Source organism: Girardinichthys multiradiatus, chromosome 21 (assembly GCF_021462225.1).
Source record: "Girardinichthys multiradiatus isolate DD_20200921_A chromosome 21, DD_fGirMul_XY1, whole genome shotgun sequence".
NCBI lineage: Eukaryota > Metazoa > Chordata > Actinopteri > Cyprinodontiformes > Goodeidae > Girardinichthys > Girardinichthys multiradiatus.
Window position 1 is genome coordinate 14,537,849 of NC_061813.1, and position 20,181 is coordinate 14,558,029.

Genomic DNA, 20,181 nt, shown 5'->3' on the forward strand with positions numbered 1-20,181 from the left:
GCGACGGCTACGCAAGAAAATTACCAGGAAGTAGCTTATCTTTCCAGTTGTAGTGAAGTTCAAACCGCATTTGTCTTCACGTAACAATGAGGGTGTGCAATAAACAAGCATATCCCGCGTCTGGGAATCTAACTTCCTACTGAGAAGTGCCGTGTTGTGTGTTTAATTGTCTGCTGGGGCAGCAACTGTGCCTTGGAATATCACTTTTATTTGCAGCTTGTTAGCAGAAAGTGTCAAAATGCACCAAAACTCTTCAGCAAGAGGAAGCAGAGGGATTCATTTGGAAATGTCATCACTTTTATAAAAGGCCTAATTTATTCCAGTCCACGCAAACATACCTTGAACAGATTACATATGATGTAAAATGCTGACAAATAAATTCCTACTTTACAGAACAGTACAGACTATGAATTAAAAGTTATTTGAGAATGAAGGTGGAGTGGACTGACAGCGGAGAAAATTTGGTTTTTAAAGACAGGAGATGAATATTTCAGCTTTGTTAAATGAGCGATTAAGAGATAAGAGAGACGTCTGACCTGCCACCAGGGGCTGTGTAGGTCAGCGCATATTAATTCGATGATGTCTCCAGTGTTGATGGTGAGTGCCGGACCAGAAGCAGGACTCGGCACGCCGAAGTAGTTCCTAGTGACCAGCATCTTGGGCAGACCTGCAAAGAGAATTAGCCACTGTGTGTGATTTTCAAATGGCAAGGAGAGACAAGGGGGTCTTGTTGTCAAGTTTAATCAATGTAGATGGAAGCTGAATTTAAAAAGAAAACTGACTCTTTGTCTGATATTTACTGAATGACAAAAGACCATTTAAGGTTATTTTACTTATTAGCTTTAAACAACTTAAAATCAATGTAATCATCCTTTTTGTTACCTAATACTAAATCCACTGTGTGAGCTAAAGGTGAATGAAAGAGATCTAAATTATCTTAATTTTCCCATGAGGCATGTCTTTATACATGCATGTGTCCGGACTCATGCCTAAGATCGCATGTTTGTTCCTTATTTTGTCACATATGCATTTCTAAAACACATTTTATGTGGGTTTAAACCTGAAGAACTTATGTCCATCAAGTTTTTCTTATCGCTGTCTTGTTTGTTTGGGTTTGTTTCGAACAGAATAATCGCCTCAGCAGCTGGTGCTGGAAGTTTAATGGCCTACACAAAGTCTATAACTGCCAAAAGCGTTTAAATAATTATCAGCTAAATTAATCATAAGACTACCCGGTTGTTGAAGCCACTTCAAGCATTTGGCATGCCGAGGTGTATCTTTAGCAGTGCAGTCTTTGCATAGCATAGCTTAAGATTAATAAATGGAATAATCAGTCGCTGCTGTGACAGTTGAGCCATTGACACCTTGAGACATGTGACCAAAGCAAGTTACTTTATGTTGGCATCTTTAGACGACATATTTAGGCCATAAAGTGACAATGGCCGAAACAGTGAACCAAGGGTAGGGACAGAGACTTCCAACGTCCCATTAGTGACACCACTACTGTGAATGATCTCATTACATCTTACAACCCCGATACTTCCAACTTTCAATACAGAAACCTTTTGGAGAATTGCTAAAAGGTCTAGAAAATACAGGAGAAGGAATCCAGTTGTGTCCTGGCACTACGTGATGCCATGCAACTTTTCAACATGTTATAATATTTTGTTGCAGATTGGCCTAGCTGAAAATCGAACAGTTTTTGTTAAACTACGCACATATTTTTGTACACTGCTGAAATTTGTGTGTTGTGAAATTTGTGTTTTTCGTATTCTTTGTTATTATTGATACCAATATTATTATCTTTTATATATGTCATTTTATGTGGGTTGGGTCTTTACATAAGCTCTTTAAGTTTCTGCCTCTCTCTGCAATGTGCTACCTATTTGTTATTGCCTTTTTGTCTATTTCATCATGCCAAACAAGTAAGCTAATTTAAAGTAGAGTGGCAGAGGTATAGGATATGTTTGCTTTATTAAACTCTTCATGATTTCCAGGGTAAATGTAAATAAAGGAAAGAAAGAGAGAGCGCACCTCTGCAGACAAACACAGTAACGCCCTTGCTCTTCAATCTGCTGGCCTTAAAAGTCAGCTGGACCTATGATTTGTTTGCATATTAAAGATAAGAAACAGTGCACCATGGTGCATGACTGGCTGTTCAGCTTTCCGATAAAGGATACGCAGGAGTGAGCTTTCCTTTCTGGCAAACATGTGCCCAACTCCTTGCAGTGCCATAAGAAAGAAAGTCTAATAAAGTCATAAAAAGATAGTTTTTTTCTATTTGCAATAAAGATTTTTCTTATTTTACTTGATAAAAATTGCATAGTACAAATCCTTTTCCTTTATATGTTAAGTTCAGAGACTTCAGACATTTAAAAAGCTTTATTAAAGCAGATTTACTTTACTTGGAATTGCATTAGTCAGTCTATTTCTTTTTAAGCAAGCACTGAATTAAAATTTTAAACCAAAAACCTACATTTTGCCATTATGAAACCACCACTCATGCCAAACACACTAATGCAGCCTCATATCTTACATGCCAGTGCAACGAATTCTCCAAATGTTAATTTTGCCTTGCTATATTGTGGCATTGCCAGAATATAGCAAATCTAAACCAGTGATGGCATGATGAAAAATATAAAACTGAAGGCAGATAAAGGAGAAGTCAGCAGCATTGTACTGTGTGCTAATACAACTATATCTGCTTTGCTTCTCTTTCAGCATCTGTTCCAGCGCCGAGGCTCTGTGGCTGGCAGCCTGACATGTGCCATCCTGCCTGAATAGGACTTCTAAAGACACAGGGCCATGGAGAATTGAGTCTTGGGGGCAGGAATTACATTCCCATCCACACAAGGACATGCCACATGTTAGTGCACCTTTGAAAATAGACAAAGAGAGAAGCGGCGAAATATCATAAAACGCCGAGGTGCCAGGGCAATCAAATGCCTATTGATTTTAATGCCTCTACAGTCAGAAATCCTTTTCTGCAGCATAATGGATGGAGGGGTGGAAAAAATGAGTGCCGAAGCCCAGTTTATATGTGATTAAAGGCTCTGAGTAAAACGCCCCCATACACACACACAATGCACACAGTGATGCCTCACGTTAGTCATGTTCTTGAAGAAAGATTGATGAAAAACTGAGTGGGACCTAGACTTAAAAGCAGTTAAAAAACTAAATAATTTTGATATGTTGACAAGAGACTTGCAGGATTGGTTTCACCTGAAAACTAGGTCATTTCTAGCAGCAGGGCGGTCCAGGATTATGAGATCCTGGGCAGAAAAAGTGGGGATTGCTGCATTCTCTTACATTTACTTAATTGTGTTTTTAAAATGAACATTTTTACTCATTTCCCAATAGTTTCATTTGTCTATTTATCAAAAATTGCTTGAATATACACTATAAAGTAAAATCTGTATGTAGAGATGCACAAATCATATTATTGAGGCTGGTTTCTGATCAGTTTTTTTGTAAAGCTACAACCTGCCAATTCCCGTTTCACAGAAATATATTTGAGAAAGATATTGAAACTATTTTTTTCTAGCCTTCCTAAGGTGACTGGTCAGTAAACCATTCAATTTAAAGAGCAGAGTTGACATCACTCTGTTTGAGAGAGAGCAATCGACGTCAAAGAAGTGATTAAGAAGTTGAAATGTAAAACTGTGTTCAGCATCTTCGATTACAGATTGGCAGAATTAGTGCAATTAGCAGGACAAGCATTAGAAAACAGCAATATGACTAATGTAGATCCTTACCATAACTATAAAATTTTTAACAGGCTGTCAAAAGGCCATTAAATGTTCAACTGGAGAAAACAGAACTGAACTTCGTTCAGCCTTCTTGTTATCTGCTCAAATCCTTGTTCTCTCTGAATGAACTGCAGAAATGTCTGGACATGTGTTAGAAAATAAGGTTTTCTTTTAAATAGCATTTTACATCTTTGTGCATCCTCTTACTTCATTTTAAAATAACTAAAACTGAAAAGAGCAAAGATTTAGTCTTCTTTACTCTGTAGCAGCCTCTGCACTGAAGAGTGTTGTTGCCAGCTCAACCTAACAGTGCTTAGCTTGGTGCATTCGCTGTTTAGAAAAAGACTGGTGACCCATTTCCCTCCCTTTTCAGATCACAAATAGACATTTTACTCAAGTTATTGAGTGATTTTAATGGCAACTAATCAGAGTCATCTGATACATTTTAAAAGCAATGGGTTTGAACCTTTTTATTACATTGTGTGCTAATGAGCACTTTTGCGGTACAGAGATGCATGATCATTTGTTGTATAGGGAACAGTCTGTGCTTCTAAACATTGCCAGTAAGAGAGAAAATACACTAGAACGCTGTGCGGGAGGATATCTCACTTTAATTTGCTTACCTGGATCTCGATGTTTGCCCTGTGAAAACACAAAAACACAAATGAACTAACAACAAAGCAGGCTAATATGTTTATTCTGATTGTAAACATTTAGCATAAACCACAATATTAGATACATTTTCATTCAACATCCAACAAACGTGGATCAAGTAGCTTTTTAGCTTGGTTTATAGGCTGAACGCATGTGATTAATATTTAAAGCTGGCCTGATCTTATCCAGACGCCAATGCAGCAATTATACAAAGTGAACTGCTGTAGAAAAGAGTTGCAAAGAGCAAAGCATCTTTATTTATTCTACCAACATCTACAAAGTTCACATTTTTGTATACTTCTTGTGTGCAGTCTTTCCAGTTTCATAGCAGTTAAAGTGAGAATCAAACACTTCTCATTAGCACAGCAGCTGACAGCAGGAAAGCTGAGTCTTATTTGCAGCAGAGAGCAGGTTGAAAACATTGTAAAGGTAAAAACAAACAGTAGTTTCACAAGCAGCGACTCAGGTTAAATCTACAGAAAACGCTCCATTTTCTGGCATCAGGTATTGCTGCAGTGAGTAAGTCAATTGGAGTCTCCTTGGCAAATAGCTGCAAAGGAGAGAAGCCTTCAAAGTGCAGCAAAGCTTTGCAGACACAGACACATACACACACACATCAGCAGGGACACACACAAAGCTTACCTGAGTTCTGACGGAGCCGGAATCTGAAAGAAGTTTGAGAACAGGCATAGTGAATGACGGGTTAGTGGGTGCACGCAAACACTTGCACACACTCATCGGTACAAGGCAGCACTCCCTCATTAGTGGAAAAGGCGGACGTTCGCGTCTGACCGCGCTTTGCTTTGTTTTGCTGTGCTGCCACTACCTGACAGCCGGGATGGAGGAGGTAACACGGGTGGGGTGGGGTGGGGAGAGCGATGTGTGGAGCAGACCTGTGGTTTTTGCTCCACTGCTTTCTTTCATTGGCTCCCTTAGGGACGGATTACAACCCTCCTCCCCCCAGACACACACAACCAGATTCAGCTAGGCACACACACGCAGGAACACACCTGAGCAAACAGAAAAATCACATAAACACACACGCATACCTGCGCAGCACACACACACGCCAGTTGGCAGACTGCCACAAATCTGTGCACTAATTTTAGTACCAGCATGCAGGCACGCCTCCCTCAGCAGGCCTATTGTTCCCTAACCTGAACCTTGACCTGTCGAGCTGACAAGCAGCACTGGAACTAATAAGAGAGATAAATGCAGGTAAACAAATCTTATCATTCAGTCACACAAACAACCGCACGTAAGCTTTTAATGCAAAGCTCATTCTTTATTTCTGTGATGCCATACTGTCCATTCTTTACTTCACTTTCATTAAATATGTAGCCACCCATGCCGGTCTATCTGCTTTGCTTGTATTCTATTGGGTTTTTACATGACAGACCAACACAAAGTAGGGCGGATTTATGAAGTGGAAGAAAAACATCAGACCAAGAGCCTCTGTGAACAGCAATTTCCAGCTATTGCCAGATTCTTGATTAAATTTAGGTCTATACTTTGACCGGGCCATTGTAACACATGGACATGCTCTGATCCAAACCACTTTTGCAGCCTCTAAGAGGTTTTCCTCCAGGATTGCCCTGTATTTAGGTTTATCCATCGTCCCATCAACACTGACCAGCTTCCTTGTTCCAGCTGAAGATAACCAGCCCCGAGCATGATGCAGCCACCACTCTCTTTCGCAGTGTGTTAGTGAATGGTGTGTGTATCTGCAAACACAGAGTTTTGTATGTAGGCCAGAAATGTACGTTTTGGTCTGATTGCGTTTCATGTCTCCGCTACACGTTTTAAGGCAAACTAAGAGGACTTGCTATGGCTTCCTTTCAACTATGAGTTTCTTCTTGCCCCTCTTCCATAAAGACATGTAAGGCTAATAGTTATCGTGTTGTCGAGTGAGCTGTAAATCTTTGCTGCTCCTCCAAAGTTACCATGGGCCTCCTGGCTGCTTTTTTTTTTTGTTAATGCTCTCCTTGCATTTTACACTTGTGCCATACCTTTTACATTTTCAGATGATGGATGATGGTTCTGTAAGATGCTCAAAGCTTGAAATATTATTCTCTAATGAACATCTGAGGCATTTGCAGACGGCTGGATATATACTGAGACTAAACCTGTCAAAGGTGGACTTTAATTGCCCATTAGGGGACTAAGGGTGCTGAATTTTATGTAGGGGTATTAGAGTGCTTGTAATGTAACAAAATGTAAAAAAGGTTCAACAAGTACGAATACTTTTGTGAGGCACTGTAGATGCATGAAAAGTTTTAAACATACTAAAATGCTTGCACAGGATTAGGTTTTCCGTCTGCAATCCCCTAAAGCGAATGTGGAGTAATGAGAGGGCAAATTCAAACAAGCATCTCAGCTATTACAGAGCCGTGCTCTCCAACTGCCGGCGTCACCCCAATCTCCTCTGGCAAGCACGGTGCCCAGGTGGGCATGGCAGCGGCATTATTGCCTCTGTGACCTGATAGCACAGTGACGGATGCCAGGTCCAACAGGGGGTGGCAGCTTGCCACTGGGAATGCAAACATGCGGCGATAAAAGTGCGACCAGCTGTATTACTGGCACATTGCGTGTAGGCAGTAAGAGTTCAGCCCTTAGCATCAAAATATTTGGTTGCAAGAACACAATCGGGCACTTTAAATGGCTAAAAATAAGTTTCTGTTTTTTCAGCTCTTCACGCTCTCTCTGTCACAGACATGCCGCCTCACATAAACACACTCGACGGACATGCTAAGCTGGTTTCTGAAGGCCTGTTTTCTTTTTCGTTTTTGTCTGACGTTTTCCCTCCACCTCTCTCAAAGCTGTCATTGTGCCTGCACAGGGAGCTGAGTGACAGATACGCAGGGACATATTGGAACATTTTTGAAAACACCTCTGTAAAAGTACTGTTAGGCTTTGGGAGAAATATGCAGTGACAGACATTGGCATAACAAAAAAAAAAAAAACAAACAGCAGCAGGGAAGCTGCAGAATAAATATTTGTATGTTGCATACCAAACACTGATCCAATGTTTGGATGACCTTATGATGGAGAAAAGAAGGTCATTTTTAAAGTTCTTATCTTGTCCAAAAAAGAAGTCACTTTTTGATTTTTATGTTGCACATATTGTTCTGCAGTAAAACTGGACTTCGTGTTATAAAACTCAAGTTAAGGCTCCTCTAGAAACATTTTGCTCAGTGACAAGAGATATGAAAGGACTTACCTGTTTTTCCACAGCAGCCAAATCGTCCGAGGCATTCTTTATGGGCGCCTAAACCACACTTGGAGCACAGGTAGCCCTGGTAAAAGATCCCCCTGCAGAGAGAGGTGCAACAACAGATGATTATGCAGAAAGCACAAGAGAAAAGTGACACTTAGGAAGATGCTGAATGTAAGTTTTAGCGCTGTGCTGCATTTTCTGTCAAGTTTAAGAACATGGATTGTGGAACAGACTGGAAGCTTCATCTGTCTTGTTTAGAGACGCATTGTTGTGCGCAGTTTGCAATACCAGGAGGACTGCTATATAATGTGACATTTATGCTTACAGCACTGCTCTATCTTGTGACTTTGAAATTCTGGACTGTGGCTGAGCTGTCAGACGGATGCTCAAATTCTCAACTTATTTTTTGCAACTGCAGAGATGAACATCCTTCCCAAGAAGAACTCTTGGGAAGGATGCTAAAATAATAGATTATTTTAGCAGTCATCATCCCCATAGCATGATGCTACCACCACCCTGTTTTACCATGCAGATTATGTTTTCTGGTTAATGTTCAATGTTAGTTTTCCATCACACACAGTGTCAAAGACTGTCCTTTTTGTCCCCTACATGGCTTGTGGCAAACTGCAAACAGGCTTTCTCTCGACGATACCCTTCTTCTTACCACCCTTGCATAAAGGTCAGATTTGTGGAGTGTATGCATAATAGTTGTGTTGACAGAACCTTCCACCTGAGTGGTAGATTACAGCAGCACCTCCAGAGTTACAGTTTCTTTAGATGGACAGCAATGTACTCTTTCCATTGTCAAATGCTACATTGAACAGTGCTCTGCGAGATGTGCAAAGCTTGAAATATTTTTGCATACGTGGTGTTTGTTCACTAATGTTCTCTAACAAGAACTGGAGCGCTGATGGATCAGTTGTATTTATACTGGGATCAGATTCCACAAAGCCTTTTAAACCCTCCCAATTTGGATTAAAACAGGACCTATACTGTTTTTGTTTGTTTCTGAAGTTCCTAATAAATAGCATAAAGTCAAATCTACTCCCTACCTAATTATCTGTTTAATCTCTCTGAAAGAATCTAGCATAACGTAAAAATAGAGACACGGTATCATTTTTCTGCTGCTCCTTTGGAACAGAGAGAACAGTGCTTATAATTACAATATTTTGCTCTATCCGACCTTAATTAAGCACTGTTGATGGCCCCCATGGAAAAAGTTCAGTTAGTACATAGACAGGGATGCTTGAAAGTTGGTGAACAAATGTATTTTCTGAAAAAATGTGCTTCATGTAAGAGCTCGCAAGGTTTAAGCATCAAAAGCCTTAATGATTTAGAGTCTAACTCATCGTATGTCTTCACCAAATAGATAAATGTCATATATAAATCAGTCTGCGAGTCCCTGTCTAGGATCCTTTTCCATGAAGCTTGTGGTTAGCTAGCGCTATCACACTAGTCATGCTGCTGCAGGCTTGGACTGCTGGGGGACCAAATGACTACTTTACCTGCTCTACTATTTCCTCCAGCTACTCTACTTCTGTTCTTTTCTGTTTGCTGCTGTTAGTTTTTGGTTTTCCCTTTGTTTTTGTTTCCACAGAAAGTACCCCCGACCACGTGCAGTCTGTGTTTACCTGAGTCTCTTTCCTGAGCCCCCGACTGAGCTTTTCCTTTTTGCTACCTCCTTGTTATTCTTTCCCATAGAAAGTTGGCGCAATGGTTTTGTGACGGCGCTCCTTAGATTTTGTGTGTTTCCTTATTTTTACCATAGAAAGTACACCCTGGAAAGGTTCTTTGGGTTTTACTTGTGTCTCTGTCCTGGGTAGAGCAGCTGATTGAACAATTGATGTCAGCTTCTTATATGAATACTTCTTGGTATAAAGTCCAAATTCTTGACCCTGTACTTCTGAGTATAGCTTTACTTCTTTTCTCGAAGGAGGCATTTATGGAGCTATTGCTACCAATAACTTTGTGTACTCTCTTTGTATTTCTTTCTCATAAAAAACACTAATAATTCAGTGCTGCAGTGTTTATTTGTGTATCTTTCCTAGATCGAGCCACTGTCCTATTAACTTTGTACACTCTTTTGTTTTTTTTTGTTCCAATTGAAAGTACTCCAGGCTCAGGACTTCTGTACATAGCTGTGTACAGGCTGTTTAGCGCTTTTCCCTTAAAAAGTACTCATGTACTTTTTATGGGAAAGTGCCGGAAATGTTTACCCATTTTATTTTGGAAAATAGCTGTCAGGAGTGCGACAGTGAATCATTTTCAAGTTTTTCCACAGATTCTTGTGTGGGAGGCACAAAACTCTGAACCAATATCAAGTATTTTAAATCCTCTAACATGGTTTCTTCTAGGATTGTTCTGTATTTATCCTCATTCACCTCCAGTCGTCCCTGCCCCGGCTGACAAAAACAAATTCCCACAGCATAATGCTGCCACCACCAACATGTTTCAAGATATGGATGTTGTGTTCAGATTGCTGTGCGGTGTTAGTTGTCTGCCACACAGTATTTGCATGTAGGACAACAAATTTTACTTGTTTGTTGTGTCCCTTACATGGCGTGTGGCAAACCTTATATGGGACATAACCTTTGGCATATAAATATCTGAAAATATAAATGAGCCTCTCTAACCTGACCATTTCAGTGAGAAGCTGAATCTCTTTAAACTAATTCATGCAGTTATTTTAGATTTTTTTTTGACCAACTAGTATGAAAATAAGTAATGTCACGGAAAAGCTACAAGTACAATGAAAAAGAAAGAAAACAGCCGCTTTTCCTCACTTGGCTTGTGTCACAGAGCAATAATCTTGTCCTCATTTCACATTCATCGCCTTGAAGAAGTGCCAGAGTGTGACAGACATTTTTCTTTCTGTTTGTCTTCTGTAGGTGAAACCACTCAGTCGTTCCCGCTGTGTGAGAGACCACCAGGCGCAGTCCTTTGGGTTGCTGATACCATCCAGCCTCCTCAAAAGGAGTTTTGTATGAACGAAGCCAAGGAAGAGAAAGAGAAAAGGCGATTGGATTGTTGGGGTACACTGGAGAGGAACGGGGAGTGCCGAGGCCTTTTAAAGGAGTCGTGACAGCACTTTGAAGCTCCTTCCTGTCTGATGACATTTTTGCCACTCTGGCTACTTGTGTGTGTGTGTGTGTGTGTGTGTGTGTGTGTGTGTGTGTGTGTGCGCGTGTGTGTGTGAAGAATGTTAGGCCTCTTACCTCAGCAGCATGTGGCATGAGTTGCAGGAGGTGATTCTTTCGAAGGTGTTCATCCGAAACTCATGCAAATTGTTGGTTGCATTCTCAGGATGGATGTTTGATCTAAGAAAAATGAGCAAGACATAAACTTTAAACCTCTAATAAAACTAATCTGCTTTACGAAGTCCCAAATATGCAAAAGGATTTTTAACTGAAAGAACAAATATTACTTTGTGCTTGTTAAGTCAGTTTGTTTCAGTGCTCAAGCTGTCAGGTCGCTGGATAAAGATGTCAATTTTGAGAGGCAAAGAGCAACACTTTTTTGTTTTACTTCTAATTGCGGCAGACAAACTCTTCCACGGCTGCAGCAGCATTTCAACCGATGCGCTTCTTTGAAGTGGGAAGGGGAGGATTGTGAACACAAGAGGGTTCCTCCGCCCCTAGGGACATGGAAGCAACTGTGTGTGTGTGTGTGTGTGTGTGTGTGTGTGTGTGTGTGTGTGTGTGTAGAAAGGATAAAGACAAACAAAGGCAGAGGGAAGGCGAGAAAGAAAGAACAAAAACGCGGAGGTTTCACAGATTTTCACCCGTTAGAGTTCTGCTTTAGTTGTTTTAGAGTTACAGTCTACAGGCATGATCTGACTATTTACATACATGCAGCTGCTTTCCTGGAAGCTGGATTAATTAGTCAAAGTGACCTTTTTTGTGAAAAATAGGTCAAACGTGGCCATGACGGAAAATGTTTTTAAACCAGAATGATGGTGTTTTTATGACTTAAAGACCTTCCTTGTTCCTTGAGCTTCCATTTTTTTCTGTCGACTTGGTTTATATTGCGCTGCGTGACGACACAGGTGCAACTTCTGCAGACTTAACTTCAGAAAAATGCTGCCCCTTAAAAACTTTCCAAATACATTAAGACTATCTTTTAAAGGCAATTATAAAATGTCAAGATATTTTTCATCAAGCACTATCCAGTTGCTGTCAGCATGTAAGCTGTTGTAACCTCTTCTAATGGCACTTAGAAGCCATATATTCCAAGTTTCCTGTCACAAGTACAAAACAACACCTCTTGAAGTCGGGATTTTGATTGATAAATTTAGAGGTCGCCAAGCACCCCCGTGTTCACACTATGCCAGCTGTGCTTCCAAAACGTAGCAAAAGGAGCTGGTATCATTTATACATTAGCACTTCTGATGGTTTGTACGTCACTGAACCAGTGGCACACCTGCGCTCTAAAATATCTACATGTGAACATGTTATCGTAGATTTTGAACACATAAAATGGAGAGAAACATTGTTATCGGCTTGTACTGCTAATGGCTGTTATCTGCAAATCCAACCTGTTTTTCTGACTCGCGACCGGACGATGCTCAACCCAAGTTCCAAGCTTTGACTTCCTGACCCAAACAGAACGCAACAGAAGACCCAGATATGAAGGGGCGAGCCGCCCTGCTCCGTCGACAGAGTTAACTAATAAAGTTTTCTTGACATTATTCAGTTCAGAATTTTTGGGGTACTTGGTATGGCTATGAAAAAGACAGCGGTGACAGAGTGCCAGAAAAATACAAGGCGACTGTGTAGCACACACCCAGTTTTTGAAAACAAGACCAGAAAAATTGAATCTGGAATGGAATATTCTAATGCTGATTTCACGTTACACATTTTGTATTTTGTGATACGTTAACAGATTTGCACATATGGGACTAAATGCAGCAAACAGTTATGGGTTAGGAAATGAAGAGCGAAAGAGAAGGTGATTGTTCTGTAACACCTCTCTGTTCTTGTGGCTTGTTAATGTGGCATCACAAGATAATCATATAGGCCTGGTATTCTCAGTCTCACATCAACACTTTAACTTCTTCATCTTCACATACTGTAAGGGCTTGGTGTTTTGCTTATTTCTAACAAATGTTATCTGACTACTTTTTATGTTGCTTTACCTATTTTAAATTATAAATGCTGCTACTGACAAAAGCAGTAGGTGCAAGAAAATAATCTAATAACAGGTGCCTCAATTATTAGCGAAGACTTGAATAAGTGTAGGTTTGTATTTTGCATTTGCCTTTCCCCTCTTTTCTTTTTCTCTTTTCATCTTGTGTGCTTAAAATTTAGTCACCTTATCAGACGGCTCAAAAAAACACATTGTGTCCCAGCACAAGGACAGCCTACTTTATGTTGTAATAAAACAAAGACGAAGTGAATGGAAGCAGCTACAAATCTCCCTTTTCGATACATATTCAGGGCAGTGTTTAACTCATGAAGGCTCAACTGCACAACAGTAACTGTGGTTCGTAAAATGCTATTTTGATGGGGACATCCGCCACTACCAATGAGCTCAGCAAATACGTCTACAGTTTTCTCACATGTAGTTTGTCCCTAAAAGTCACTTCGAGCTAAGGCTACGTGACTTCGGCACTATGAAACAATGAGTCGCTACTGCAGCACGTTATCATAGATAAGAGTGAGAAAGGGTTTCAGCAGCCTTCCAGCTCTCTGAGGATTTCTTCACTTTTCTACAAACTTGCTGCAGAAGAACGTCACAAAATCTCACTTCAAAATGTATTTACTATCCCTTTAAAGTATGGGAGCAGCTGATTCAGCTACCCAAGCCTAAACAAGAGTTGGAGAGGTGATTATTAATGATGGTTAGTGATGTAGGAAAAGAGCAAAACAAACAGTGAAGAAAAGGAAGTTAAAATCTATGCCTGATAACCCCTTAAACATTCAGAGTGCTTTTCAGCCAGACAGGGTTGCAAAAATACCAGTCCTATTCCTTTCTGTACATTCGGCCACATGGACAATAAAAACGAAGGGGGGATTGCAGTGCTTGTCCACAACAGATGGTGTAACCCTGCGAAAGGTTACCAACAAGGTGCATCTCTGCACCTAGAATAATAAAGTGCTGCGTGCAAGTGTCTGTCAATGGGATTTTCAGACCCATGCCACCCATGTCACCTGCCCATGCTGGATGTAATGTCCCCAGCACAGCCATAATTCACAAGTACCTCTTTAATTTATTGTAAATTCTGAATAAATATTTCATTTTATGTAGCTAATTGTGTTGGATTTGACCTGTTTGCAGTTGTGTTATCTCTTAAAGTTAATTCCAGTGTTCACATTGAATTTGTTTTAAAGAGAAAAACGTAAAAAATTAAAAATAACATTTCGAAAAGTTTTGATTGTGGTTTTCTTTGTAAAATGGAACAATGACGTAAATTGTATCAGTCATGGCTCTAAAACTGAAGTGTGGATTAATGCTTCTTTTGTGATAGCCGTTTATCAGTCACTTTAGTAGTTTCTGAATCTAGTCCAGGACAAGGACTGGTCTATGCAGTTTGACAACATGCAGTAAAACATTAATCTATCATGTTCAGTGTGAGCGTGCCACCAGGCAACTCTCCTTTCTGTCACTTTCGTTTCTGTCATCCTTTAATTACAGCAGACTAGAATAACAGGATGAGCAATGTGTTGTACTTTAACACTGTGCCCAAATGCAGCTGAGATTTTCACATTGTTGCACTTGCACGGCCTCATACAGACCTGCAGTTAGAAATCACACTCACATGGCCATGCCGAACTGCTCCAGCCACTTCTTTTTCAGCTCTTTGGTCTTGAAGAAAAACTCAAAGCCGTTCTGGCCCTGGTTGTGAGTGAGGTAGAAGCCGTATGACCACTACAAAAGAAAAATACAAAACATATTTGAGACAGAAGATAAAACAATGGCGAGCAGATACAATGACGGAGCAGTGAGGAGAGGAGGCAGAAAGACAGATGGGGACAAAGGGATGCAAAATGAAAGAGGGATGCCTTGGAGAGAGCGAGCACAAAGGCAGAGGGGGTAAAGAGTGAATGAAGCGATGCAAAGGAAGAGTGTTAAGGAGAGGGAAAAATGAGTGTGTTAACTGTGGCAAATCATTGCTGGGTTTCAGACAGCATGCATAGACCCAAGCAGTGAGTGGGCCTGTAATCGGCTACAATTATCCACTTTAAAGGCTAAATATCAGCCCACTAGCGTCTGTATCGACTCAGGCATCTGTGTTTTTAGATGGCATTGCAAAGCAGATGCTTGTGGGATGAACTTTTCATGACTGCTGGTCGTGGTTTTGAACCTCTCGTATTCAGCATTGAAGGTTAAACTGAGCCGGGTTCACTGTGCGCTTAGAACATAGCAGTGGCCCATCTCTTCAACTGAATGAATAAAGAAAAGGAAATAGCTCTGCTCCACACAGACATTCCCAGTGGACACCAGGGCCTACACTGAGTAGTGAGAGCATCTTCCTGCCAATTTGTAAAGAAAATACGAACAATGCTTTTTTTCTTTTTATGAGAGCTGTTTTATGTTTAAGGTTTGCACATGCTGGTACTAAAAATACTATTACCATTCATTATAAAATCATGAAAACACTAAGTAACCCCATGATTCAATAGATTATTTTAGCAGTAATGCTAAAATAATCTTTTAGCAATTCAGCACTCTTTAGGTTTCAAAACAGGGTTTCAATCAGGTTGAAGTGTGGACTTCGACTTGACCATTGCAACATCTTGATTATGTTCATATTCAGCCAATATGTAATTTTCTCTCACTGCATGACAGAATATCTCAAAAGCTTTAACTTTTGGACAGATGCCCGAATACTGGACTTTGGTATACAGAGGAGCTCAAGATCAAAATACATACTACAAGGTGCTGAAGTCCTTTGGCAGCAAAACAAGCCCAGATCATCACCCCTCCACTACTGTGCTTGAATTGTGGAATGATGGATTTAAGCTGTTTGGTTTTAACCAAACACAACCATTCTGAACAAGTTAAGGAAAATTACCTGATAATTCTTCTCAGATCGATGGACAATGACATTTGCGTCTATAAGGACATTAATGAAGCCTTTTCTCCATGGCAATGTGTTAATATACATGTGTCTGCTCTACAGCATCAAACTGCCAAAACTCCTACAATGCCTGATAATCAATTAAAGTCTATTTTAATACGAGAAATTGGCTATTTGCATTTTAAATCCTACAGCAACAGCAAGGGTGTTCCCAGTTTTTTCAATGACTCTATTTATGTTTTGCTTGCTAGCTTGCGGCTGTATTGCGTATGTGCATGTAAACTTTATTTTTCCGTTTACTGTTTCTCCAAGGGTGGACCTATTTAATTTTGAATATTAAAGCCAAAACTGTCTTTTTTCACATGACATAAATTAGCTTAGATACAATTTAGCAACAGTTTGGAGTTCTCTGCTTGTCTTGTACAAACATTTTAGCTTGTAGTTTTGCTAGCATGCATGCAAACTACCAAATTTCCAGGCAGGCAGCATTTAGCTCTTTGTTTTTAGTTAGAGAAATTAGAAAAATTTGAGTTATTAAAGAAATTTTTAGCTAGCAAACTGCAACCCCAGTGCCATCTTTGATCCTTGGAATAATTTTGTGCGGCCCCGACCGCAAGTCAAGAATGGTACAAATTTGGCCCTCCAGCTAATTGAGCTCATAAAGACAGGCACTTTTGCCATTTTTAGGATGAGATTTTCAATGACAAATTCATATATTCTTAAATGAAAAATGTTAGAAACAACAAAGTATTTTTCTTTATTAGCCATGCTTTGCTTTCTTTATTTGGCTTATTATCATAATAAGTAGGGTCACAAACATCCAGCGATTTTACACTAAAACACAGACTTGGGCAAGCCCATTCATTAAACTTGGCTAAATACAGCAAGGGGTTTCCAAGAAGTTCTTGTTTTTATTTCTGGAAATGGACTAAAAACATTTTCTACACCAAAAAATCTTTCACCGAGAAAGGTTAAGAAAACGTGTTCTTTTTACTTGATTTCACTCAAATATTGCACGTTTAATTTAATTAAAAGTTTAAACAAATTTGAGAAAAAAATAATATGGACCCTGATTTGTTTTTGTTTAGCGATTTTGGCACGCTGGGCAAAATGTTTGGACACCACTGCTCTTCAGTTAGCAAACTACCAGACATTTAGTATATGTCTGTTTATTTTTAGCTTTTTAATGCAAAAAATCGCAATAAATCTTGAAAATACTGACACAAATAATGCGTGAACTAAAACAAAACACTAAGCTAATAGACGTTAAATCATAGTTTATATTGAAAGATGGTTTATGCCTTGTTGACTGTTTTTTGATCTTTTATAAAGTCCTTTGGTTTCCGAATGCTGTATGCAAAGCAGTTTTGCCTCCAGATAATCTGCATATAAACATTGCTTTTATGATGAAGGTTCTCATTTTTGCTACCTTCCAGCAGACGGATCATCTCCATCACAGCTAACACAAATATAGCACCAAAGAAAATGCATTACATTCTTCATGTCAGAGGTGAACGACACTGAAACGGCTGCAACCTTCATAAATATAATCCTGTAAGCCCATATGGCTCTAAGCCCACTAATGTCTGCTATTACTGCATCATTATTACCCAAATCAATGTTTCCTGGCACGACTTAGATATCATTCCTCATTATGATTGGCAATATTTTTCCCCAGTTGGCACTTTGTATTCACTGTGTGTACAAGAGTAGTCAGGCCCAAAACGAGGTTTAATGATAGCACCATCTGGGAGGAGGCAGGCTGTTCCAGTCTGACACTGTTTCAGAAGGATGCAGAGGAAAAAATGAATAAGAGAATGTAAAACAAGAGCAGGAACAAGCATGTACCAAATTATTTAGGACTGTTTTCTGTTAATTATTTTGTTGTTCCTGTTATGAGCCTGAAAGGATTTTGCGTGTAGCTCATTTTAGGAGCCCACTGGGGGATTCAGAGCACAGAAGGCGGCAGCGGGGTGGAGAGACTATTACAGGTGCTTATAAAACCCTATAACGAAGGATGTTAAGTTAATTTTCATTCAGTTTTATGAACATGAGTGCATCTGACAAATGGTTATAGCTGTTCATTATGCAGAAATAGCTCTCTAATTGGTTTGTCAGGAGTCCAACGTGGTCTCCGAGCTTTGCTGACTCAGATATAAAGAGGCAATCGTGGGCTTGACGTCGCAGAACTCGCCTTCATTACACCAGTCGACTCGTTAGGTGGTGCTTGCTTTGTTCTTTTTATTTTACAGAATGTTAATAGTGCAATTTAGTTATTGTTTTATCAATTTTACAAGCTAGAATTTGCAGCAAAACTATAAAGCTGCCTATTTTACTGTGTCCTGCTGGGACAGCCTACATGGCATGCAGCTATTTGTGAAATTTAATACCAACCAAAGCTCTTTTAGCTGTTTTGAAACAACAGTAAATCACAGTTAAAGTGGGACACAGTCTTAGTGAAGGACTGCAGTATAAAATTTAACATCTCTCAGACATATGTTCTTTTATATTCAATATTACTGTTCACCAATCACTCCAGTGTACTAAAGCATTTTTATCATGATTAGACACACATTTTCACATACAAAGTACATGTTATCATCATGTTCAAACTCATATTTTTCAGTTTTAAAATGCGTTTAAATGCTCTCTTAAAAGGAAAGTTGTGGAAAGATTTATATTTCTCTCTGCTGTGAAGTTTCATGGCAAATTTATACGAACAGCCAAGTCTCTTGGCAATGTGTTCAACATGAACTTTTTCACATTTTGTCACGCTACAACCACAAACTTCAATGTGTTTTTATTAGGATTTTATATACCGTATTTTCTGGACTGTAAGTCACACTTTTTTCAAAGTTTGGCTGGTCCTGCGTCTTTAACATGGTTTTAAATGTTAATTCATACTGACTGACATGAACCAAGGAATAAACAGCACCGTCTACAGCCACGAGAGGGCGCTCTAGACCTGTGGCATCTAAATGCCACTTTTATACCACTGGAAAAATTAAATGAAACACTAAATAAAAGCACCTCCATTTTTCACGGTGGAGATGGTGTGTACCAGGTTATGTGCAGTGTCACATTCTACCACACAGTGTTTTATATGCAGGCCAAAAGGTTCAGAGAATCTATTTCCATGTGTTTTCTGTGTCCCCTACATGGTTTGTAGCTTTAAATGTGGCTTCCTACAGCTTTCTATCAACAACAGCTTTGTTCTTGCCACTCTTCCATAACGGCCAGATCTGTGGAGCACACTACTAATGGTTGTCCTGTCAACGGATTCTCCCATCTGAGCTGCGCAGTTCCTCCAGAGATGCCAGGGGTCCTTAACTGTTTGTCTGATTAATTATGAAAGGAACCCCTCCAGGCCTTCTCAAAGCAAATGCATTTATTCTGAGTTTTATAATGTAGGTTACTTTTAAAGGCACAGGATTTTATTTAGAGGTATCTCAATAAAGAGTGCCAAGCACATATGAGCACCACACCAAGATTTCATTAGTAAGAAAAATTTTAAAATACGCATCATTTTACGCCAACATCACATTTATGTATTACACTTTGTTGGACCATAAACTAAACTTTGTGGTTATATTGTGATGAAATGGAATGTTTTTAGGGGTGTGAATACTTTTGCAAGGTTCTGTGTGCAGGTTAAGTAGGTGTAAACCCTGCAATGTCGCGCAGTGCATTATATTCAGGATGTTTTTATATTAGAATGTAAACATGCACTCTCAGTATTAATGCTTTTTCTGACTGACGTTCATTTCTCAAACCTTTATGATGTTCTAAGACAGTAGATTGAAATATTGGGTCTTCAGGATGATCAGGCAGTCAGCTCACTAATCCATCATCTGAACTGGTTTGGTGAGGTCAGACAGCTAGTGGTTAGTAAGCAACCTGTGCATAAAGGTAACAACGCCTGTGTGAGCCCAGACCTTTCTGTTCTCCTTGTCGGATGTTGGGTTGTTGGTAATCTTGAAGAGGTGCAGGTCGATCACTTCTTTCATTTCATAGATGTCCCCTCGACGCTTGCAAACAATCACCACAGCATCAAATAGGAAAATATGCCTGCAGAAGAAATTAAGTTATAATCCAATGAAAATGCATCTCTCTGGTGGGCTTTTGTGTGTTTTCTTGAACCAGACTGATCTGGAGTTTTGAAATGACGATTTCCTGTTTAGTTCATCTCTTATACTGACAGCTAAAACACACAGCTGATTGTATCCTGGAGATTCTATAGTGGGAAGAAAATTACCTTAATGACGTTCATTTGCTTTGTTGCAGTTCACTCAATTACACAATTTAGTGGAGAATAACAGGTCTGGTTTCATCAACACTTTGTCTTCAGCTTATATATACTCTGTAATGTTGCCAGGAACATCATCCCCCCTTCTGTCATTAGCTTTCTGTCTGGATTCACTTGACATCCTACCTGTCCTGTTTAGCTCGTTTGTCCACCGAGGCCACCCGTGCCTCCCCATCGCCTTTGGGTCTCCCGTAGTTTTTCAGAGGTTGGTTCTGGAAAAGGAGAAGAAGAGAAA

General features: G+C 39.7%; 1 protein-coding gene across 4 annotated transcripts in view; it reads right to left on the minus strand.

Annotated features, from left to right (window-relative positions):
* Window positions 1-20,181, minus strand: part of LOC124857923 (guanine nucleotide exchange factor VAV3) — a 117,171-nt gene that overhangs the window by 23,349 nt on the left and 73,641 nt on the right. For all 4 annotated transcript variants that reach the window (XR_007035715.1, XM_047349510.1, XM_047349511.1 and 1 more), the window contains exons 13-20: window positions 20,073-20,158; window positions 19,576-19,708; window positions 14,378-14,487; window positions 10,836-10,937; window positions 7,624-7,715; window positions 5,046-5,068; window positions 4,373-4,391; window positions 537-667 (exon numbers count right to left, since the gene is read on the minus strand). Coding sequence is in view for 3 of the 4 variants with exons in the window: in XM_047349510.1 (XP_047205466.1) it covers window positions 537-667; window positions 4,373-4,391; window positions 5,046-5,068; window positions 7,624-7,715; window positions 10,836-10,937; window positions 14,378-14,487; window positions 19,576-19,708; window positions 20,073-20,158 (696 nt within the window). In the remaining variant the exon portion in view is untranslated. The remainder of the gene's footprint in view (window positions 1-536; window positions 668-4,372; window positions 4,392-5,045; window positions 5,069-7,623; window positions 7,716-10,835; window positions 10,938-14,377; window positions 14,488-19,575; window positions 19,709-20,072; window positions 20,159-20,181) is intronic.